The sequence below is a fragment of the Mya arenaria genome, chromosome 11 (genome assembly GCF_026914265.1).
Source record: "Mya arenaria isolate MELC-2E11 chromosome 11, ASM2691426v1".
NCBI classification, from domain to species: Eukaryota; Metazoa; Mollusca; class Bivalvia; order Myida; family Myidae; genus Mya; species Mya arenaria.
In genome coordinates this window covers 7,969,952-7,986,725 of record NC_069132.1, presented here as the reverse complement: position 1 = coordinate 7,986,725, position 16,774 = coordinate 7,969,952, and the positions used below count along the sequence as shown (strand labels likewise).

Sequence of the window (16,774 nt, the reverse complement as noted above, 5' to 3'; positions counted from 1 at the left end):
TCTAGGTCAAGTTCGATATTGGGTCATCTGGGGTCAAAAACTAGGTCAGTAGGTCAATTAGTAGAAATACCTTGTGAACACATTAGAGGTCACAATTTTAGCCTAATTTCAATGCAACTTGGTCAGAATGATCATCTCTATAAAATTTAGGTCAAGTTCGATATTGGGTCATCCGCGGTCAATAACTAGGTCACTAGGTCAATTAGTAGAAAAACCTTGTGAACACAATAGAGGTCACAATTTTAGCCTAATCTCAATGCAACTTGGTCAGAATGATCATCGCTATAAAATGTAGGTCAAGTTCGATATTGGGTCATTCACGGTCAATAACTAGGTCACTAGGTCAATTATTACAAAAACCTTGTGAACACAATAGAGGTCACAATTTTAGCCTAATCTCAATGCAACTTGGTCAGAATGATCATCGCTATAAAATGTAGGTCAAGTTTGATATTGGGTCATTCACGGTCAATAACTAGGTCACTAGGTCAATTATTAGAAAAACCTTGTGAACACAATAGAGATCACAATTTTAGCCTAATCTCAATGCAACTTGGTCAGAATGATCATCTCTATAAAATCTAGGTCAAGTTCGATATTGGGTCATCTGCGGTCAATAACTAGGTCACTAGGTCAATTAGTACAAAAACCTTGTGAACACAATAGAGGTCACAATTTTAGGCTAATCTTAATGCAACTTGGTCAGAATGATCATCTCTATAAAATCTGGGTCAAGTTCGATATTGGGTCATACACAGTCAATAACTAGGTCACTAGGTCAATTATTAGAAAAACCTTGTGAACAAAATAGAGGTCACAATTTTAGCCTTATCTTAATGAAACTTGGTCAGAATGATCATCTTAACATAAGCTAGGTCAAGTTCCATATTGGGTCAACCCAGGTCAAAAACTAGGTCACTAGGTCAATTATTTTTATTTACCGGTGATATTTGAACATAAATGTCTATGTTTGAGAACTTTCAGCTGTTTCATATATCTGATAAATATGATTATCATTTTGCAAGTGCAACTACCGACTCTTAAATAATGTCTATTTGAATTTTCTTGTATCATTCTATTTATGGCAGATATTAATTAATAAATCCGTCAACAATTTACTTAAAAGACATCTCCTCCTTAACCGCTAGGCCAATATTAATAAAACTTCATAGGTTCCTTGGGTTGTCTTCTATCAAAGTTGTTCAAAGAATTCAATTCCATACAGAACTCTGGTTGCCATGGCAACCAAAAGGAAAAACTTTAAAAATCTTCTTCTCCCAAACCACAAGGCTTAGGCCGTTGATATATGGTAGGTAGGATCACCAAATGGTCCTCTACCAAGATTGTTCAAATTATGGCCCTGGGGTCAAAATTGGCCACGTCCCGGGGGTCATGGGTTTTCTCTATATGTTTATAGTGAAAACTTAAAAAATCTTCTCCTCTGAACTTACTTGGCCTAGAGCTTAGATATTTGGCATGATTCATCGTCTAGTGGACCTCTACAAAGTTTGTTCAAATTATGGCCCTGGGGTCAAAATTGGCCCCGCCCCGGGGGGTCATGGGTTTTCTCTATATGTTTATAGTGAAAACTTAAAAAATCTTCTCCTCTGAACTTACTTGGCCTAGAGCTTAGATATTTGGCATGGTTCATCGTCTAGTGGACCTCTACAAAGTTTGTTCAAATTATGGCCCTGGGGTCAAAATTGGCCCCGCCCCGGGGGGTCATGGGTTTTCTCTATATGTTTATAGTGAAAACCTTAAAAAATCTTCTCCTCTGAACTTACTTGGCCTAGAGCTTAGATATTTGGCATGGTTCATCGTCTAGTGGACCTCTACAAAGTTTGTTCAAATTATGGCCCTGGGGTCAAAGTTGGCCCCGTCCCGGGGGGTCATGGGTTTTCTCTATATGTTTATAGTGAAAACTTCAAAAATCTTCTCCTCTGAACTTACTTGGCCTAGAGCTTAGATATTTGGCATGATTCATCGTCTAGTGGACCTCTACAAAGTTTGTTCAAATTATGGCCCTGGGGTCAAAATTGGCCCCGCCCCGGGGGGTCATGGGTATTCTCTATAAGTTTATAGTTAAAACTTCAAAAATCTTCTCCTCTGAACTTACTTGGACTAGAGCTTAGATATTTGGCATGATTCATTGTCTAGTGGACCTTTACAAAGATTGTTCAAATTATGGCCTTGGGGTCAAAATTGGCCCCGCCCCGGGGGTCATGGGTATACTTGATATGTTTATAGTTAAAACTTCAAAAATCTTCTCCTCTTAACTTACTTGGACTAGAGCTTAGATATTTGGCATGATTCATCGTCTAGTGGACCTCTACAAAGTTTGTTCAAATTTTGGCCTTTGGGTCAAAATTGGCGCTGCCCCGAGGGGTCATGGGTTTTCTCTATATGTTTATAGTGAAAACCTTAAAAAATCTTCTCCTCTGAACTTACTTGGCCTAGAGCTTAGATATTTGGCATGATTCATCGTCTAGTGGACCTCTACAAAGTTTGTTCAAATTATGGCCCTTGGGTCAAAATTGGCCCTGCCCCGGGGGTCATGGATTTTCTCTATATGTTTATAGTGAAAACTTAAAAAATCTTCTCCTCTGAACTTACTTGGCCTAGAGCTTAGATATTTGGCATGATTCATCGTCTAGTGGACCTCTACAAAGTTTGTTCAAATTATGGCCCTGGGGTCAAAATTGGCCCCGCCCCGGGGGGTCATGGGTATTCTCTATATGTTTATATGTAAAACTTCAAAAATCTTCTCCTCTGAACTTACTTGGACTAGAGCTTAGATATTTGGCATGATTCATCGTCTAGTGGACCTTTACAAAGATTGTTCAAATTATGGCCTTGGATTCAAAATTGGCCCCGCCCTGGGGGTAATGGGTTTTCTCTATATGTTTATAGTGAAAACTTCAAAAATCTTCTCCTTTGAACTTACTTGGACTAGAGCTTAGATATTTGGCATGGTTCATCGTCTAGTTGACCTCTACAAAGATTGTTCAAATTATGGCCTTGGGGTCAAAATTGACCCCGCCCTGGGGGGTCATGGGTATACTTGATATGTTTATAGTTAAAACTTCAAAAATCTTCTCCTCTGAACTTACTTGGACTAGAGCTTAGATATTTGGCATGATTCATCGTCTAGTGGACCTCTACAAAGATTGTTCAAATTATGGCCTTTGGGTCAAAATTGGCCCCGCCCCGGGGGGTCATGGGTTTTCTCTATATGTTTATAGTAAATAAAATCAAAAATCTCTTCTGAACTTACGTTGCTTAGAGCTTAGATATTTGGCATGATTCATCGTCTAGTGGACCTCTACAAAGATTGTTCAAAATTGGCCCCGCCCCGGGGGGTCATGGGTTTTCTCTATATGTTTATAGTTAAAACTTCAAAAATCTTCTCCTCTGAACTTACTTGGACTAGAGCTTAGATATTTGGCATGATTCATCATCTAGTGGACCTCTACAAAGATTGTTCAAATTATGGCCTTGGGGTCAAAATTGGCCCCGCCCCCTTGGGGGGTCATGGGTTTTCTCTATATGTTTATAGTGAAAACTTCAAAAATCATCTCCTCTGAACTTACGTGGCTTAGAGCTTAGATATTTGGCATGATTCATCGTATAGTGGACCTCTACAAAGTTTGTTCAAATTATGGCCCTGGGGTCAACATTGGCCACACCCCGAGGCTAATGGTTTTTCTCTATATGGGTTATAGTGAAAACTTAAAAAATCTTCTCCGAACTCACAAAGACAAATAACGTCTTAATTTAAACTGGATAACATATTTAGTACACATACCAATTTTCAATATGGGCCACATACAACAATTAATTACAAATATACATATATAGATACACACGTAAAATCAAGTAGTGACAAGAGCTTAGATATTTGGCATGATATACCATCTAGTTGACTTGTACCAATATTGTTCAATCTTTGGCTCTGGGGTCAAAAAATGGCCCCACCCGGGCGGTCATGGGTTTCCTTATATATGTATATGATGAAAACTTAAGTAATCTTCTTCTCCGAAACCAAAAGGCGAAGGCCTTAGATATTTGGTATGAAGCATCGTTTATCGGACCACTATTAAGATTGTTCAAACTTTAGCCCTGGGGTCAAAATTGGCCACGCCCCGTGTTCATAGGCTTAGGTTTTCAATATTTGTATATAATGGAAGAATGTGCAATATATGACAGGTGAGCGATTCAGGGCCATTTGGCCCTCTTGTTGAATTAATGTGCCCTTGAACGTTATTTTTACGCTGGTTATATAGGGGTGAAAATATTTGAAACCTTTTTCGTTCCACCAAAGAGTAGCGGTACATGTTCAGACTGTTGTCTTGCTAAATAGAGGGTTCACATTTAAACATAACCAAATACCATTTATCAGTATACTAATTAATTAGCGGATCTTGAAGAATTATATTAGTTTCTAATAACAGGAGTATAACTTTTGTTTCAGATGCCGTTTGCTCGCTACATATCACGGACTAATGTAAACTACATTAAGCGCTACTGTATAGACAAGGTGTACAGAAAAAAGAAGGTGGGGGGCTTCCATCCAAGGGAACTAACTGAGTGTGCCTTCGACATTGTCACAAATTCATTTAGGTGAGCATTTACTTGTAAAATAATTTCACATTGTACAGTGCACTGATTTGATGATTTTGCTCATTTCAAGTATAGTTAAATGTAAATTGTGTAGTGGAAAGTTTAGTGTACAGTATAATTTGTTCTTCATCTATTTGAAGAGTGATTTATTTTTAGGTTCATCAAAATGTTATTTTTTTCCTGTATGGCATGATATTGTAGGGTAATTGTATATTGTACATAACTTCTTTGTTAATTTTTAGCTCACCTGAGCACTTTGTGCTAAAGAATGAGTTATTGTGATAGGGGACTGTCTGTCATCATCTGTTGTCAACATTTTCCTTCAAACAACTTCTCCTTATAAACCACTAGGCCATTTGTAACCAAATTTTACAGGAATTTCCCTTGGATGGTCCTCTTTCAGATTCCTTAAAATTAAAAATGGTTCCATGTAGATCTCTTGTTGCCAGAAAGAAAAATCTTCTTCTCAGAACCTGTTGCCTGATTTCAAAATAATTTCACTGAAATGTTTCTATGGTGGTCTTGAATCAAATTCTTTAAGCCATGTCATTTGGTTAAAAACTTGGAAGACAGGGGGCAGGACTTGTTTTCACTATGACATTAAAACTTCAAAAATAATCTCAGAAACCGCTGGCCAGATTTCAAAATTTTCACAGAAATGCTCCTAGTCCTGCAAATAGAGCTGACTCGTCTTTGGTGGTTGATTTTGAGAGTTATCTTTCTTTTTTGGTATTTATTTTGTTTCAATAGGTTAGTCAGTGATGCGAAATAAAGTTTTTAATTTTGACAACAGGAAATGCTCTTCAATGTAGACCTTTGATGTAGCCTTATTTAGTGATTCTCCTCCAAAAACATTCAAATTGTAGTGTCATTTTAATCAGGTGACTGATATTGGACCGTGTTGGCCTCTTGTTTCTGTATGGCATGATATCGTAGCCTGATAGTACATTGTAGATTTTTCTGCTTCAAAACAAATCAAAGTAAGTTTTATTTGATGACAATATTAGACCATTATTAACTGAAAATTTGTTTGCAGTTTGATACCAGATGGTGAAGTGATTGTGGTGGTGCAGGACATCATCAATGAGTTCCCTCCCCTCCAACAACGCAACTACTATGTGAAGCTCCACCATACATCACTTGTCACTGCCTCACTGCTACATGTTGGTGTGCCCGAGTCACAACATGGGGAGGTGGTACGGGCGCTAGTGGCGGTCAGGGTATGTATTGAACAGCACCTTCTTGGCCAAATAAACGTGCCTATGTGAATCATGTTGGCTTGCCATAGTCATACAACTAGGGAGGCGGTCGAGGCACTGGAGGTGGTGCATGATGCATTAGGCTACATGTTCTTCATTGATATGGGGTTAATTTGTTCACCATTTGATTGTATCCCAAAACGCTGTTTAATATGTTAGTGACAAGTAAACATGTATGGTAGAACTTAAGTTAGGCAAAATAAGGAAGCTAAAAAAATTCACCAAAAAAATTTAAACTAGTAGTTTATTTTCAGCGGGATAGCAAGTCACGACTGGCCACCCTAAGCCAGTTTGAGTTGTCAGAACAGTCGGCCCAGATGTTATTGACTCTGCTTGAAACTGAGGGGCCAATTCACAAAGTCCAGAGCATCCTTCGCATGCTTACGAAGGCTAAGGGAGAGGTAGGTACTTCATCATAAACATTAATTAAAAAAGCAATCTCAGTCAATATTTTGTGTGTTGGACATTGCTTAATACATCATTAATGGTAAATTAAAGTTATTAAAGATTGAAGACTCGTTAACGTAGAGCTACATGTATATTCTCGCGATTTAATAACTGTGCATGTATGTGTAATGTTCGTCATAGTCAATGCTTAAGAAACAAAAAGATTCTTATAAATGACTTAAAAACAGTTTACTTTTGTCATTACATGTACTTCATATATAGCAAGACTATATGTTGCTATGAAGTTAATTGTGCTCAAGCTATACCATATATAACTTCCCTTGCAGGCAGCAACACTTGCCAAGACTGGTTTACATGAGATAGAGGCTGTCAAGACCAGCGCTGAAAACCTGGGGCTCAAACTACCAGTAGGTCTTCATGTGAAAGTTATTGCATGGTATTTCGATTATAAGCCAGCATTTATTGACCATCAGACAATATGTCTTAACTATAACTTTTGTGTGTATCATGAAGGGAATAAAGATGATTGAAAATACATGTGCCTTCAATAATGATGTGGACAATATATCACAAATTTTAGTAGCCTGTTCTTTTTTTTAAAAGTCAGGGAATTGGATTTTCTTGGTGTTGACATCATTTTTGTTTCGCATAACCATTGTCCTTGGCTTGGCTATCACTCAAAAACTATTGAAATGAACTTGGTACACATGTTGCCAGAGACAATATGCACATTAAAAGTAAGGCCAATAACTCTTTCTTGAACAATTTTTGAGTTATGTTCCCTGTTTGACTTACAAAATCAACAACAGGATATTATGGTTGTTCATTACACACCTCTCTTGTTAATAATGTTATGTGTAACTACTGAAGTACAAAACTTGAAGCTATAATTTCTAATATATGAATTCAAATGACATATTTACTTGACAAGCTCTGCCTTGTTTGCAGGTGATTGTGAGTGTGGGCGGCATGTACACCACACCTCTATACAGGGGAGTCACGTTTCAAGTAGCGTATGATGTCATGCACAAGAAGAAAACCGTCTGCGAGGTGCTGGCTGCTGGGGGACGCTTTAATCACCTGGTTAGTGGTGAATTTACCATGAGTTTTACACTTTAACATGCTTTAAAAATTAGTATCATACGGTTTCTGCACCATTTTATTTCAGATATTTATCATACTTTCATCTGCTGATGCTTGATAATTGAAAAGTGCATGGATTACAGGGATAATACACATTTTTGAGGGTGTAAACATTCACGTTTTTTCTAATGTTTTCTTGCTGTTTCAGACAGATTTTTGAAAAATATTTGCATCCCTTGAACGGGCGTTAATGAGATAATTTATGAAATAATTTTTATTTGTTGTTTGTCAGTACTTCATGTAACAATATGGAATTGCCATCATTGTCAGCAAGAGTTTTGAAGCAACAATTGTTCGTGACTCATTTCTAAACTTCAGTACAGTTTTGTTTGTGTTTCAGATAGAGCAGTTTGAGAGTCGACACAGGAAGGCCGACTCACGGCAGTCTGCTGTGGGTGTCAGCATCACCTTTGAGAAAATTGTCCAGGCCATGTTAGAACAACAGGATGTGAGTAGTATTATACAAATATTGAAATATACTGAAGCTACATGAAGAGAATTTTTATCCAAGTCATTATGAGGATTCAGGAGAGTTACTTAATGCTTGAAGGTTATATTTTTCTCATTTTAAGCTTATGTTTGTAAACAGAATGACTTTTGGTGTAGTAGTCTCTTCACAATTCTGTTCAACCACGTTGTGTTCAATTAAAGTGCTTATGCCAAAAAGTGCTTATGATGTGTTCGTATGATTGACAAAGACGACATTGCAGTAGCATAAATATTGTAGAATATTTAAAACAAACACAGGCTTCCTTTCAGTTCCAACCTCCCAGTGCTTATGATGTGCTGGTGTGTACTATAGGGCATCAACCCATGTTGAAGGAGAGGATGGCTCTTGTTCGCGACATGTGGAGGGCAGGGCTCAAAGCAGAAATACTGCATGAGACATTAGAGGTGAGTAAGGACTGTAAATAGGTTATTGGTTTGATCAGAGGCCAAAGCCTTTCACATCCGTACTGCTTTCTCAACAGGAAACCCAACAGTGATTCTATAACTTATCTGTTTTCCTATTAACGATCAAGGCATAAACTATTAGCAACTACTAAAAACCTAAAACATAATATGAGCCGCATTGCACGGTTTTGGGCCTTCGGACATATAATTGCTATTATTATGTTTTAAGGTATTTGAATTAAATGACATTTCAAGAAGTAATTCTGAACATTTCATGATGATATCACTTCAGTTGGGTAAGATATGTGTTTACAAGTGAGACCATGTATTGCGCATTTTGAATACTAAATTTGACATCATTCACATAAGGTTGATACGAAAGAACATTATTCTTAACACAGAATCTTTAAGGAACATAAATTAAGAAAGAAATGATGATTAATTTTTGTACTTTTAACACATTGTGCCGATTTAAACACAGACTATGAATGCAGTCAAAATAATTCGGAACAAAATTCATGGTTGCTATGGAAACATGAGTAAACCAATGGTAATAAATCGTCGACAAAATGATGCACCAATGACAAACCTTAAAAAGAAAGAAGTTTGGAAGAAATTGATAACATAGACAAAATCATTATTTTTGACATTTTCATTTATGATTATTTCATTTGTAATATTTATGTCTGAAGGCCCAAATTCGCACGATGCGCCACATTTCTTATTACTGTCGCATTACACTAATCTTAAAAGTCATGGCTTTCAAACATGTCTTTTTCAAGACAAGCAGTCAAAACATCTCCAATATTTTGTATACAAGGTTTTTTTATATAGATTTTATGCAACCCGCAATAGATACAAAAATTGCATTGTTATAAGCCAACATAATATGCCACCATGTACACATATGCATTTCTCTGATCCTTCTATCCATTGTTTAAAACCGTCAGAGTAGTCTGCTCTTTGTGCATGTTCAAGGCGCTGACACATTTTACTTGAAGCATCATTTCCAGTATTATATATATGCCCTTTAAGCCTGTCTTTGAAACTATACATAGGAAAACATAATTATGACAACAATTTGATTAAATGATTAATAAGTTTTACCACTATTTCATTTATATATGTCCAGCAATTACACCACACCTTTATTTTTATTGCCCTGGGATTTGCTCTATACCTGGTAAAGGCCCTTTCTAAGTTCAATTGTCTTAGTCAGAATGATATGGTAAATGTTCTCCCTTCTGACATTCCTACCTCACACATGGTAGCTCAGTTCCATCATCATACTTTAAAATTACATTGCTTTCCATTGCTACATCAATTTTTAGGAAAAGTTCATGTGTAGTAGATTATGTTCACGTAGAAGATTTGAGTAAAATGGGATATTCAAGCATGTTATTTAATTCAACATAACTTCTAAGTACCCTTGTACATGTAAATGATGCTGTGTGTTTATTAGGGTCAGGAAGAGATCCAGGATTTCTGCCGAGCCCAGGGAATCTCCCAGCTGGTCATATTGAAGGATACAGAAGGATCTACTGTGAAGGTGGGAAAGCGTGTGGGCGTGAAAGAAAAGTGATGTTTACATTGATCTTTTTGACAGTCTGTCTTATGCTGAGGCATGAAGATAAAGTTAAATTGTGCTACGTATTGTAATCGGCCCTAATTGTATTTCTTCTATTAATGATTAATATTTAAAATTATATTTTGATATCCTCCCACTCCAGGTTCGAACAATAGAGAAGGAAAGGATTACAGAGAAGGTCGTGGCTGTCAGTGCCCTGGTGGAGTTTCTACAGCAGAAGATACACACAGTAGACAGGTAGGGGAAGGGAGGGGTCAAGTGGGATATACACAGTAGGCAGGTAGGGGAAGGGAGGGGTCAAATGGGAAATACACAGTAGACAGATAGGGGAAGGGAGGGGGTCAAGTGGGAAATACACAGTAGACAAATAGGGGAAGGGAGGGGTCAAATGGGAAATACACAGTAGACAGGTAGGGGAAGGGAGGGGTCAAGTGGGATATACACAGTAGGCAGGTAGGGGAAGGGAGGGGTCAAATGGGAAATACACAGTAGACAGATAGGGGAAGGGGAAATACACAGTAGACAGATAGGGGAAGGGAGGGGGTCAAGTGGGAAATACACAGTAGACAGATAGGGGAAGGGAGGGGGGTCAAGTGGGATATACACAGTAGAAAGGTAGGGGAAGGGATGGGGGTCAAGTGGGAAATACCAAGTAGACAGGTAGGGGGAGGGAGGGGGTCAAGTGGGAAATACACAGTAGACAGATAGGGGAAGGGAGGGGGTCAAGTGGGATATATACACAGTAGACAGATAGGGGAAGGGAGGGGGTCAAGTGGGAAATACACAGTAGACAGGTAGGGGGAGGGAGGGGGTCAAGTGGGAAATACACAGTAGACAGAGAGGGGAAGGGAGGGGGTCAAGTGGGATATATACACAGTAGACAGTTAGGGGGAGGGAGGGGGTCAAGTGGGAAATACACAGTAGACAGGTAGGGGGAGGGAGGGGGTCAACTGGGATACACACAGTAGACAGGTAGGGAAAGAAAGGGGGTCAAGTGAGAAATACACAGTAGACGGATAGGGGAAGGGAAGGGGACAAGTGGGAAATACACAGTAGACAGGTAGGGGGAGAAAGGGGGTCAAGTGAGAAATACACAGTAGACAGGTAGGGGAAGGGAAGGGGACAAGTGGGAAATACACAGTAGACAGGTAGGGGGAGAAAGGGGGTCAAGTGGGAAATACACAGTAGACAGGTAGGGGAAGGGAAGGGGTCAAGTGTGAAATACACAGCAGACAGTTAGGGGGAGGGAGGGGGTCGAGTGGGAAACACACAGTAGACAGGTAGGGGGAGGGAGGGGGTCAAGTGGGAAATACACAGTAGACAGGTAGGGGAAGGGAGGAAATCAAACAAGACGAAGTGTACACCCATTGAAGGCAGTTTGTTTATGGATCCTCTATAATTGATAAAGTGATACATATATGAACAAATGTTTTCACTCGACATTAAAGTAAACAAAACAGTTTTTTTTTAAGAAATACATACTTGAACACATTAAGCTGGGGGGTTTATCTTTGGGTATGAAAATGTAAGGTATGATCCTTAACTTCTACAATGTACATGTTTATACTCATACCCACATACCAAAATGTAGGCAAACATGATATACTTTCAGAGTACATGATGATGTGCCCCGGTGTTGTGACACTGACTGTACATATATATTAAGTGAAAGTGTTATTATCAAAGCACTCACAGTTGTCATGTCAAATTTGTTGTTGTCCGCGATGGGGTAACTTAATTTTAAACCCAATTATAGACACGAGTTTACTTTGTAGAAATACCCCACCCGGCATTTCGTTTACTGTTTCCTGCTAATCCAACGTATATTCCGATTTAGAACATGCAAGCAACTTAGCTATATTGTGTAACAGACTTATAAGACTTCATTTCATAAGCTTCTTACTTTTAAAACATGAGAAATATCATGTAATTTTGTCTGTTTCATAGCAACTTATTGCAATATCATAGTCAGCCATATTGTTTCATTGATTTTTGACATTTACGTCACATCCTTTTTACCAAGGTTGCTATAACCGCGAAGTTTAAACTCATGAGGTTGATAATTTTTACCTTGTATTGTAATTTTGCTTTGCTTTAGCCCTGAAAACTTAAGGCGAAAATGTATATTCTAGCATAACTATCTTAATAGCCATATTTTCAGCGGTTCTATTTTTAGACCGATCAAAGTTTTATTAGTCGATTCAATTTTAGGCGATCGATCGCATTTTCCTAGATCAATCAGCTGTAGTCGATGCGCTTTTTTGGTGTCGATCTACGAGTCGATGCAATAGTCTGCATCAGGCATATATAAGGAGCGTAGATTTTTGCTCAGGAGTTCTCCAGTTTTCTTTCGTGGCGGAAGCCTGCGTTTAACATCTCGGCATTTTTTCAAAGTAATTATAGCATAAAAGAATCAAGAAATATTAAAGAACATTAGTTAAATAATAAGTGGAACTGTTTTACAACGTTTAAGTAATTTATAAGATTTTGCTAAGGTTTTATTAACATTTTATCAATTTAAGGCGTTTGATGTTTTAGTGTTTGATTGACAGGGAAATAAAACTGCTTTAGTCATAAACTATAACAACATTTTAACCTTTCTCAAAATGACGGTTTTACCATGCATGCTTTCTTGTTGATGTTAACATAGTAAACTGAATAAATATTTTAACGGTTATTATTATACCCCCAAAAACAAAGTTTGGGGGGGGTATACTGGAATCGGGTTGTCCGTCTGTCCGTCTGTCTGTCTGTCCGTCTGTCCGTCCGTTTTTTTTTGTCCGGGATTCATCTTTGTCGTTATTGAACAAATCTTTTTCAAACTTTCAAATATTAATGACCATGATGTAAACCTGTGCCTCCGTGGATTTGGTCAGAGTCGCATGATCCTGAGTGGAGTTGTGGCCCCTTAATGAGTTAAATTGGGCAAAATTAGCTTTGTCCAGGATTCTTCTTTGAAGCTATTGAGCAAATCTTTTTCAAACTTTCAAATATTAATGGCCATGATGTAAACCTTTGCCTCCATGAATTTGGTGGGAGTCACATGATCCTGAGTGGAGTTGTGGCCCCTTAATGAGTTAAATTGGGTAAAATTAGTTTTGTTCGTCCTACTCCTTCGTCATTTTTGAATGAATCTTTTTCAAACTTTTAGCCATGGTGAGAACATTTGCCCCTGTGATTGTGGTTGGAATCACATGATCATGTCTCCAATTATGGACCCTGAATAAGTTAAAATAGGCAAAAATTATACAGCTTTGTCTAGCCTAATCCTTGGTCATTTTTTCTCATTTTTTCTATAAATCTTTTTCAAACTTTCAGATGTCAATGACCATGATATGAACTGTTGAATATGTGATTTGGTGCACCTGTATTAATCAGAATGTTTGCATGGCCTTAAAAAGACCTTTAATTGATTTTGTCCTTAAAAAGACCATCAAAAGTCCTGAAGTTAGGTGCATACAGGCCTTAAATTTGTTACAATATTCGCTTTGGTGGCCTACTCCTGTCATTTTTCTCAAACTTTCAGCTATCCATGACCATGATGTGAACCTTTGTATATGTGATTTTGTGCACCTGTATTTTTTCCTTGGTACTCATGTGTGGGGGGGAGGTGGTGGGGGTGGGTAAACAGAAATTGGGTTGGCAGACTGTCAAATTCACCCGTCCACCTTCATTTTGGAATATCCTGTCAGGAGTCATGACCCCTTTATGGTGAAAATGAGAGAAACAGGTTTGTTATCTCCCCTGAGGTGGGTGGGAGTGGGGTAATATTCGCTTTGGTGGCCTACTCCTTTGTCATTTTTCATCATGACCCCTTTATGGTGAAAATGAGAGAAACAGGTTTGTTATCTCCCCTGAGGTGGGTGGGAGTGGGGTAATATTCGCTTTGGTAGCCTACTCCTTTGTCATTTTTCAATATATTTTTCTCAAACTTTCAGATATCCATGACCATTATGTGAACCTTTGTATATGTCATTTTTTACACCTGTATTATTTCCTTGGTACTCATGTGTGGGGGGGGTGGGGGTGGGTAAACAGAAATTGGGTTGGCAGACTGCCAAATTCACCCGTCCACCTTCATTTTGGAATATCCTGCCAGGAGTCATGACCCTTTTATGGTGAAAATGAGAGAAACAACAAACTTTCAGATATCCATGGATATCCATGACCATTATGTGAACCTTTGTATATGTGATTTTTTACACCTGTATTATTTCCTTGGTACTCATGTGTGGGGGGGTGGGGGTGGGTAAACAGAAATTGGGTTGGCAGACTGCCAAATTCACCCGTCCACCTTCATTTTGGAATATCACAGGGAAGGGTTGGGGGGTATTCGTTAGCCTTTGGCTTACAGTTCTAGTTGTTTGTGACTTATCACCCGGATGTCAGCCTAAAGTCCGCGCCAGAACTGTAATACACGTAGGGCCAGAGCTAGCCCACTACAATATTTGTGTTTTTCAGTGAGAGCAAGCCCAGTGCTGTTGGTTCTGGCAGCAACAAGTCCTTCCCTCATGTTTCATCCGGCCAGGATATCTTCAGCCAGTCAGGGTCAGGAAACATTTCCGGAAACTTCAGTTTCATACTGGAGGCAAACACCAAGATGGCCTCCAACACTAAGAAGAAACATGAGGCTCAGGTGACAAGATGTACTTGGTGTTGCTTAGCAACATGCGTGCTTTAAATTAAAAAAAATCATGCTGTTTTATGCATTTGGTACACTTTCATATAGAAAGTGCTGCAAAGTGGCCAATGACAAAATTCTTGATAATTATTTAATTATTCATGTGTAATAATGCTAGCTGATTAAAAAAAATAATGGCATTAAAAAAAACAGGTAAAAATTAACACCAAACAATATAAGTGTAAAGTTACAACAAGCTGTTGCTCTTTTTTTTATACCTCCGAAGGTGGGCATATTGAAATTAAGATTGTCATACACAGAGGGATTTTAAAATGAATTGGCACATGTATTTGGTACATAAAGGGAATGTGGCATGTGCAAGACCCACATCCCTACTTTAAAATTCAGGGTCAAACATAGATTTATAACTATGGAACGCTGCATATATGCACTTTGATAAAGTTGGTCATGTTTGGGCTTTAATTTTGTCGCACCAGGAGAGATTTTAAAATTATGTCACATGTTTAAGGTATATAAAGGCAATGTGTCTGTTCGACCAGCGGTCAAGGTCACACTTATAGGCTAATCTTTATGGTTTGATGCATATAAGCTTATAGAGAAAAAGCATTCCTTTTTGGGCTGTAATCTTGTCATGCAGAGGTTATGCCCCTGACGCCCCTGAAGATGAGCATGTTAAAATTATGCTGTTTATCTGTGCATCTGTCTGTCCTTTGGCTTTTTCTGTTTATGCACGGTTACATTGTCATGCATGAAGAGATTGTACAATAACTTGGCACATTTCTTTGATTCATAAAGAGGCATGTGGCATGTGCAGGACTCATCTCGAGGTCATACACAAAACTTGTTGTATGTCTCATGAGCAGAACTCATGTACATGTACCTACTTCATCACACCCCCACATTTAGGGTCAACCATCATGTGATCTGGCATATGCATAAAAAAAAGATGACTGCGTTCCTAAAGTCTTATTACCATGTATTAATCTACAGATTGTGTCACGGGTGACGCTGTGTTTCCCCTGGCTCAAGTGCCTGGAGGTTGTTGCCTTAGAGATGTCACTGTCCGCCATCAAAATCATCACCGCATTCATTGACGTATGTATACTTGAGGAATAGATGAATTTGCGCTTTTTTGCTAAATTTATCATTATCAATAATTATCAATTTATACTGTAAATGATGCATTGAACGAGGAACATTAAATCGTTTTGGGTAACTGTAATGTTACTGTGTAGAGGTCTTTTTGTAAAGTGATTGTGCTAATTCAAAATGATGATAATTCTTATCAAAATTAATTTCATTTCAGATTGATAATTCAGAGTCTGCATTTGAAAGTAGTATTGGTGCTATTGTTGAAAAGTATGTATGCATTTAAAAAGGTTCTGTATGATACTGAAATATTATAAAATAGGATTCTTCAGAAAGAAGATTCGATTTATAGCTCAACAGTTTTCAGAACATCAGGAAGTCAAGTAGAGATACATATGTTGACTTGGTGCCTGAGTGGTAAATCTTTAATCTTCACTTAACTCAAAATGACATTGAAATCAACATGATAAACATGTTGCCAGAGAAGTAACGCACATGTATAGCTTTAAAAATCGTAAGTTATGCCCCTTGTTTCAATGAAAAATTACAACCAATAAGTGTTACCATTCACTCCGAGCACTTTTTTTGTCTCACTAGATGTGTTAAAGACTTAAGTTATATTTGTAAAAAAATGGGTTTTTATTACCATATCAAGCAATACAAAATGTAGTTTATTTTTTATCTTCAATATTTTAGTGTTACTGAACCTAGATTGTATATGCTTGATTTACTGCAGATTGCCTCGATACAAGAAGTACATGAGCAAAATAATGGACCACATCCACCAGCTGGTGTTCAAAGATAAGTAAGTGTGACTGTTATCACTGGTCATTTACCATTCTACATGGCTGGACAACCATTTCACACTCAATTACAGGGCTACTGATGTGTTTAAATAGTGAATTTCACTTTTATTGTAACAATTTAAGGACATATAGTATGGTTCATTTAAACAGTAAACATAATTGTAGGTATTTCCTCCACTTATTGTATACTTCCATACTGTTGCTCAAAGTTAACAAAGTGATAGTTGGAAAGTTTTCCTTACAGTTAAATTTGTAAGAAATGGGACTGATAACCAACACTTCACTGTTTATATATTGATGATGTCATGTTTCCTTACATATTTGT

The 16,774-nt window shown here is 38.0% G+C and overlaps 1 protein-coding gene across 3 annotated transcripts in view; it reads left to right on the top strand.

Moving 5' to 3' along the window:
- LOC128208281 (eIF-2-alpha kinase GCN2-like) overlaps positions 1 to 16,774 on the top strand; it is a 45,003-nt gene that overhangs the window by 26,002 nt on the left and 2,227 nt on the right. For all 3 annotated transcript variants that reach the window (XM_052911802.1, XM_052911801.1, XM_052911803.1), the window contains 13 exons: positions 4,472 to 4,620; positions 5,657 to 5,840; positions 6,134 to 6,280; positions 6,614 to 6,694; positions 7,236 to 7,370; positions 7,771 to 7,878; positions 8,190 to 8,324; positions 9,787 to 9,873; positions 10,055 to 10,149; positions 14,374 to 14,548; positions 15,545 to 15,649; positions 15,861 to 15,913; positions 16,380 to 16,448. In XM_052911802.1, the coding sequence (XP_052767762.1) occupies positions 4,472 to 4,620; positions 5,657 to 5,840; positions 6,134 to 6,280; positions 6,614 to 6,694; positions 7,236 to 7,370; positions 7,771 to 7,878; positions 8,190 to 8,324; positions 9,787 to 9,873; positions 10,055 to 10,149; positions 14,374 to 14,548; positions 15,545 to 15,649; positions 15,861 to 15,913; positions 16,380 to 16,448 (1,523 nt within the window). The remainder of the gene's footprint in view (positions 1 to 4,471; positions 4,621 to 5,656; positions 5,841 to 6,133; positions 6,281 to 6,613; positions 6,695 to 7,235; positions 7,371 to 7,770; positions 7,879 to 8,189; positions 8,325 to 9,786; positions 9,874 to 10,054; positions 10,150 to 14,373; positions 14,549 to 15,544; positions 15,650 to 15,860; positions 15,914 to 16,379; positions 16,449 to 16,774) is intronic.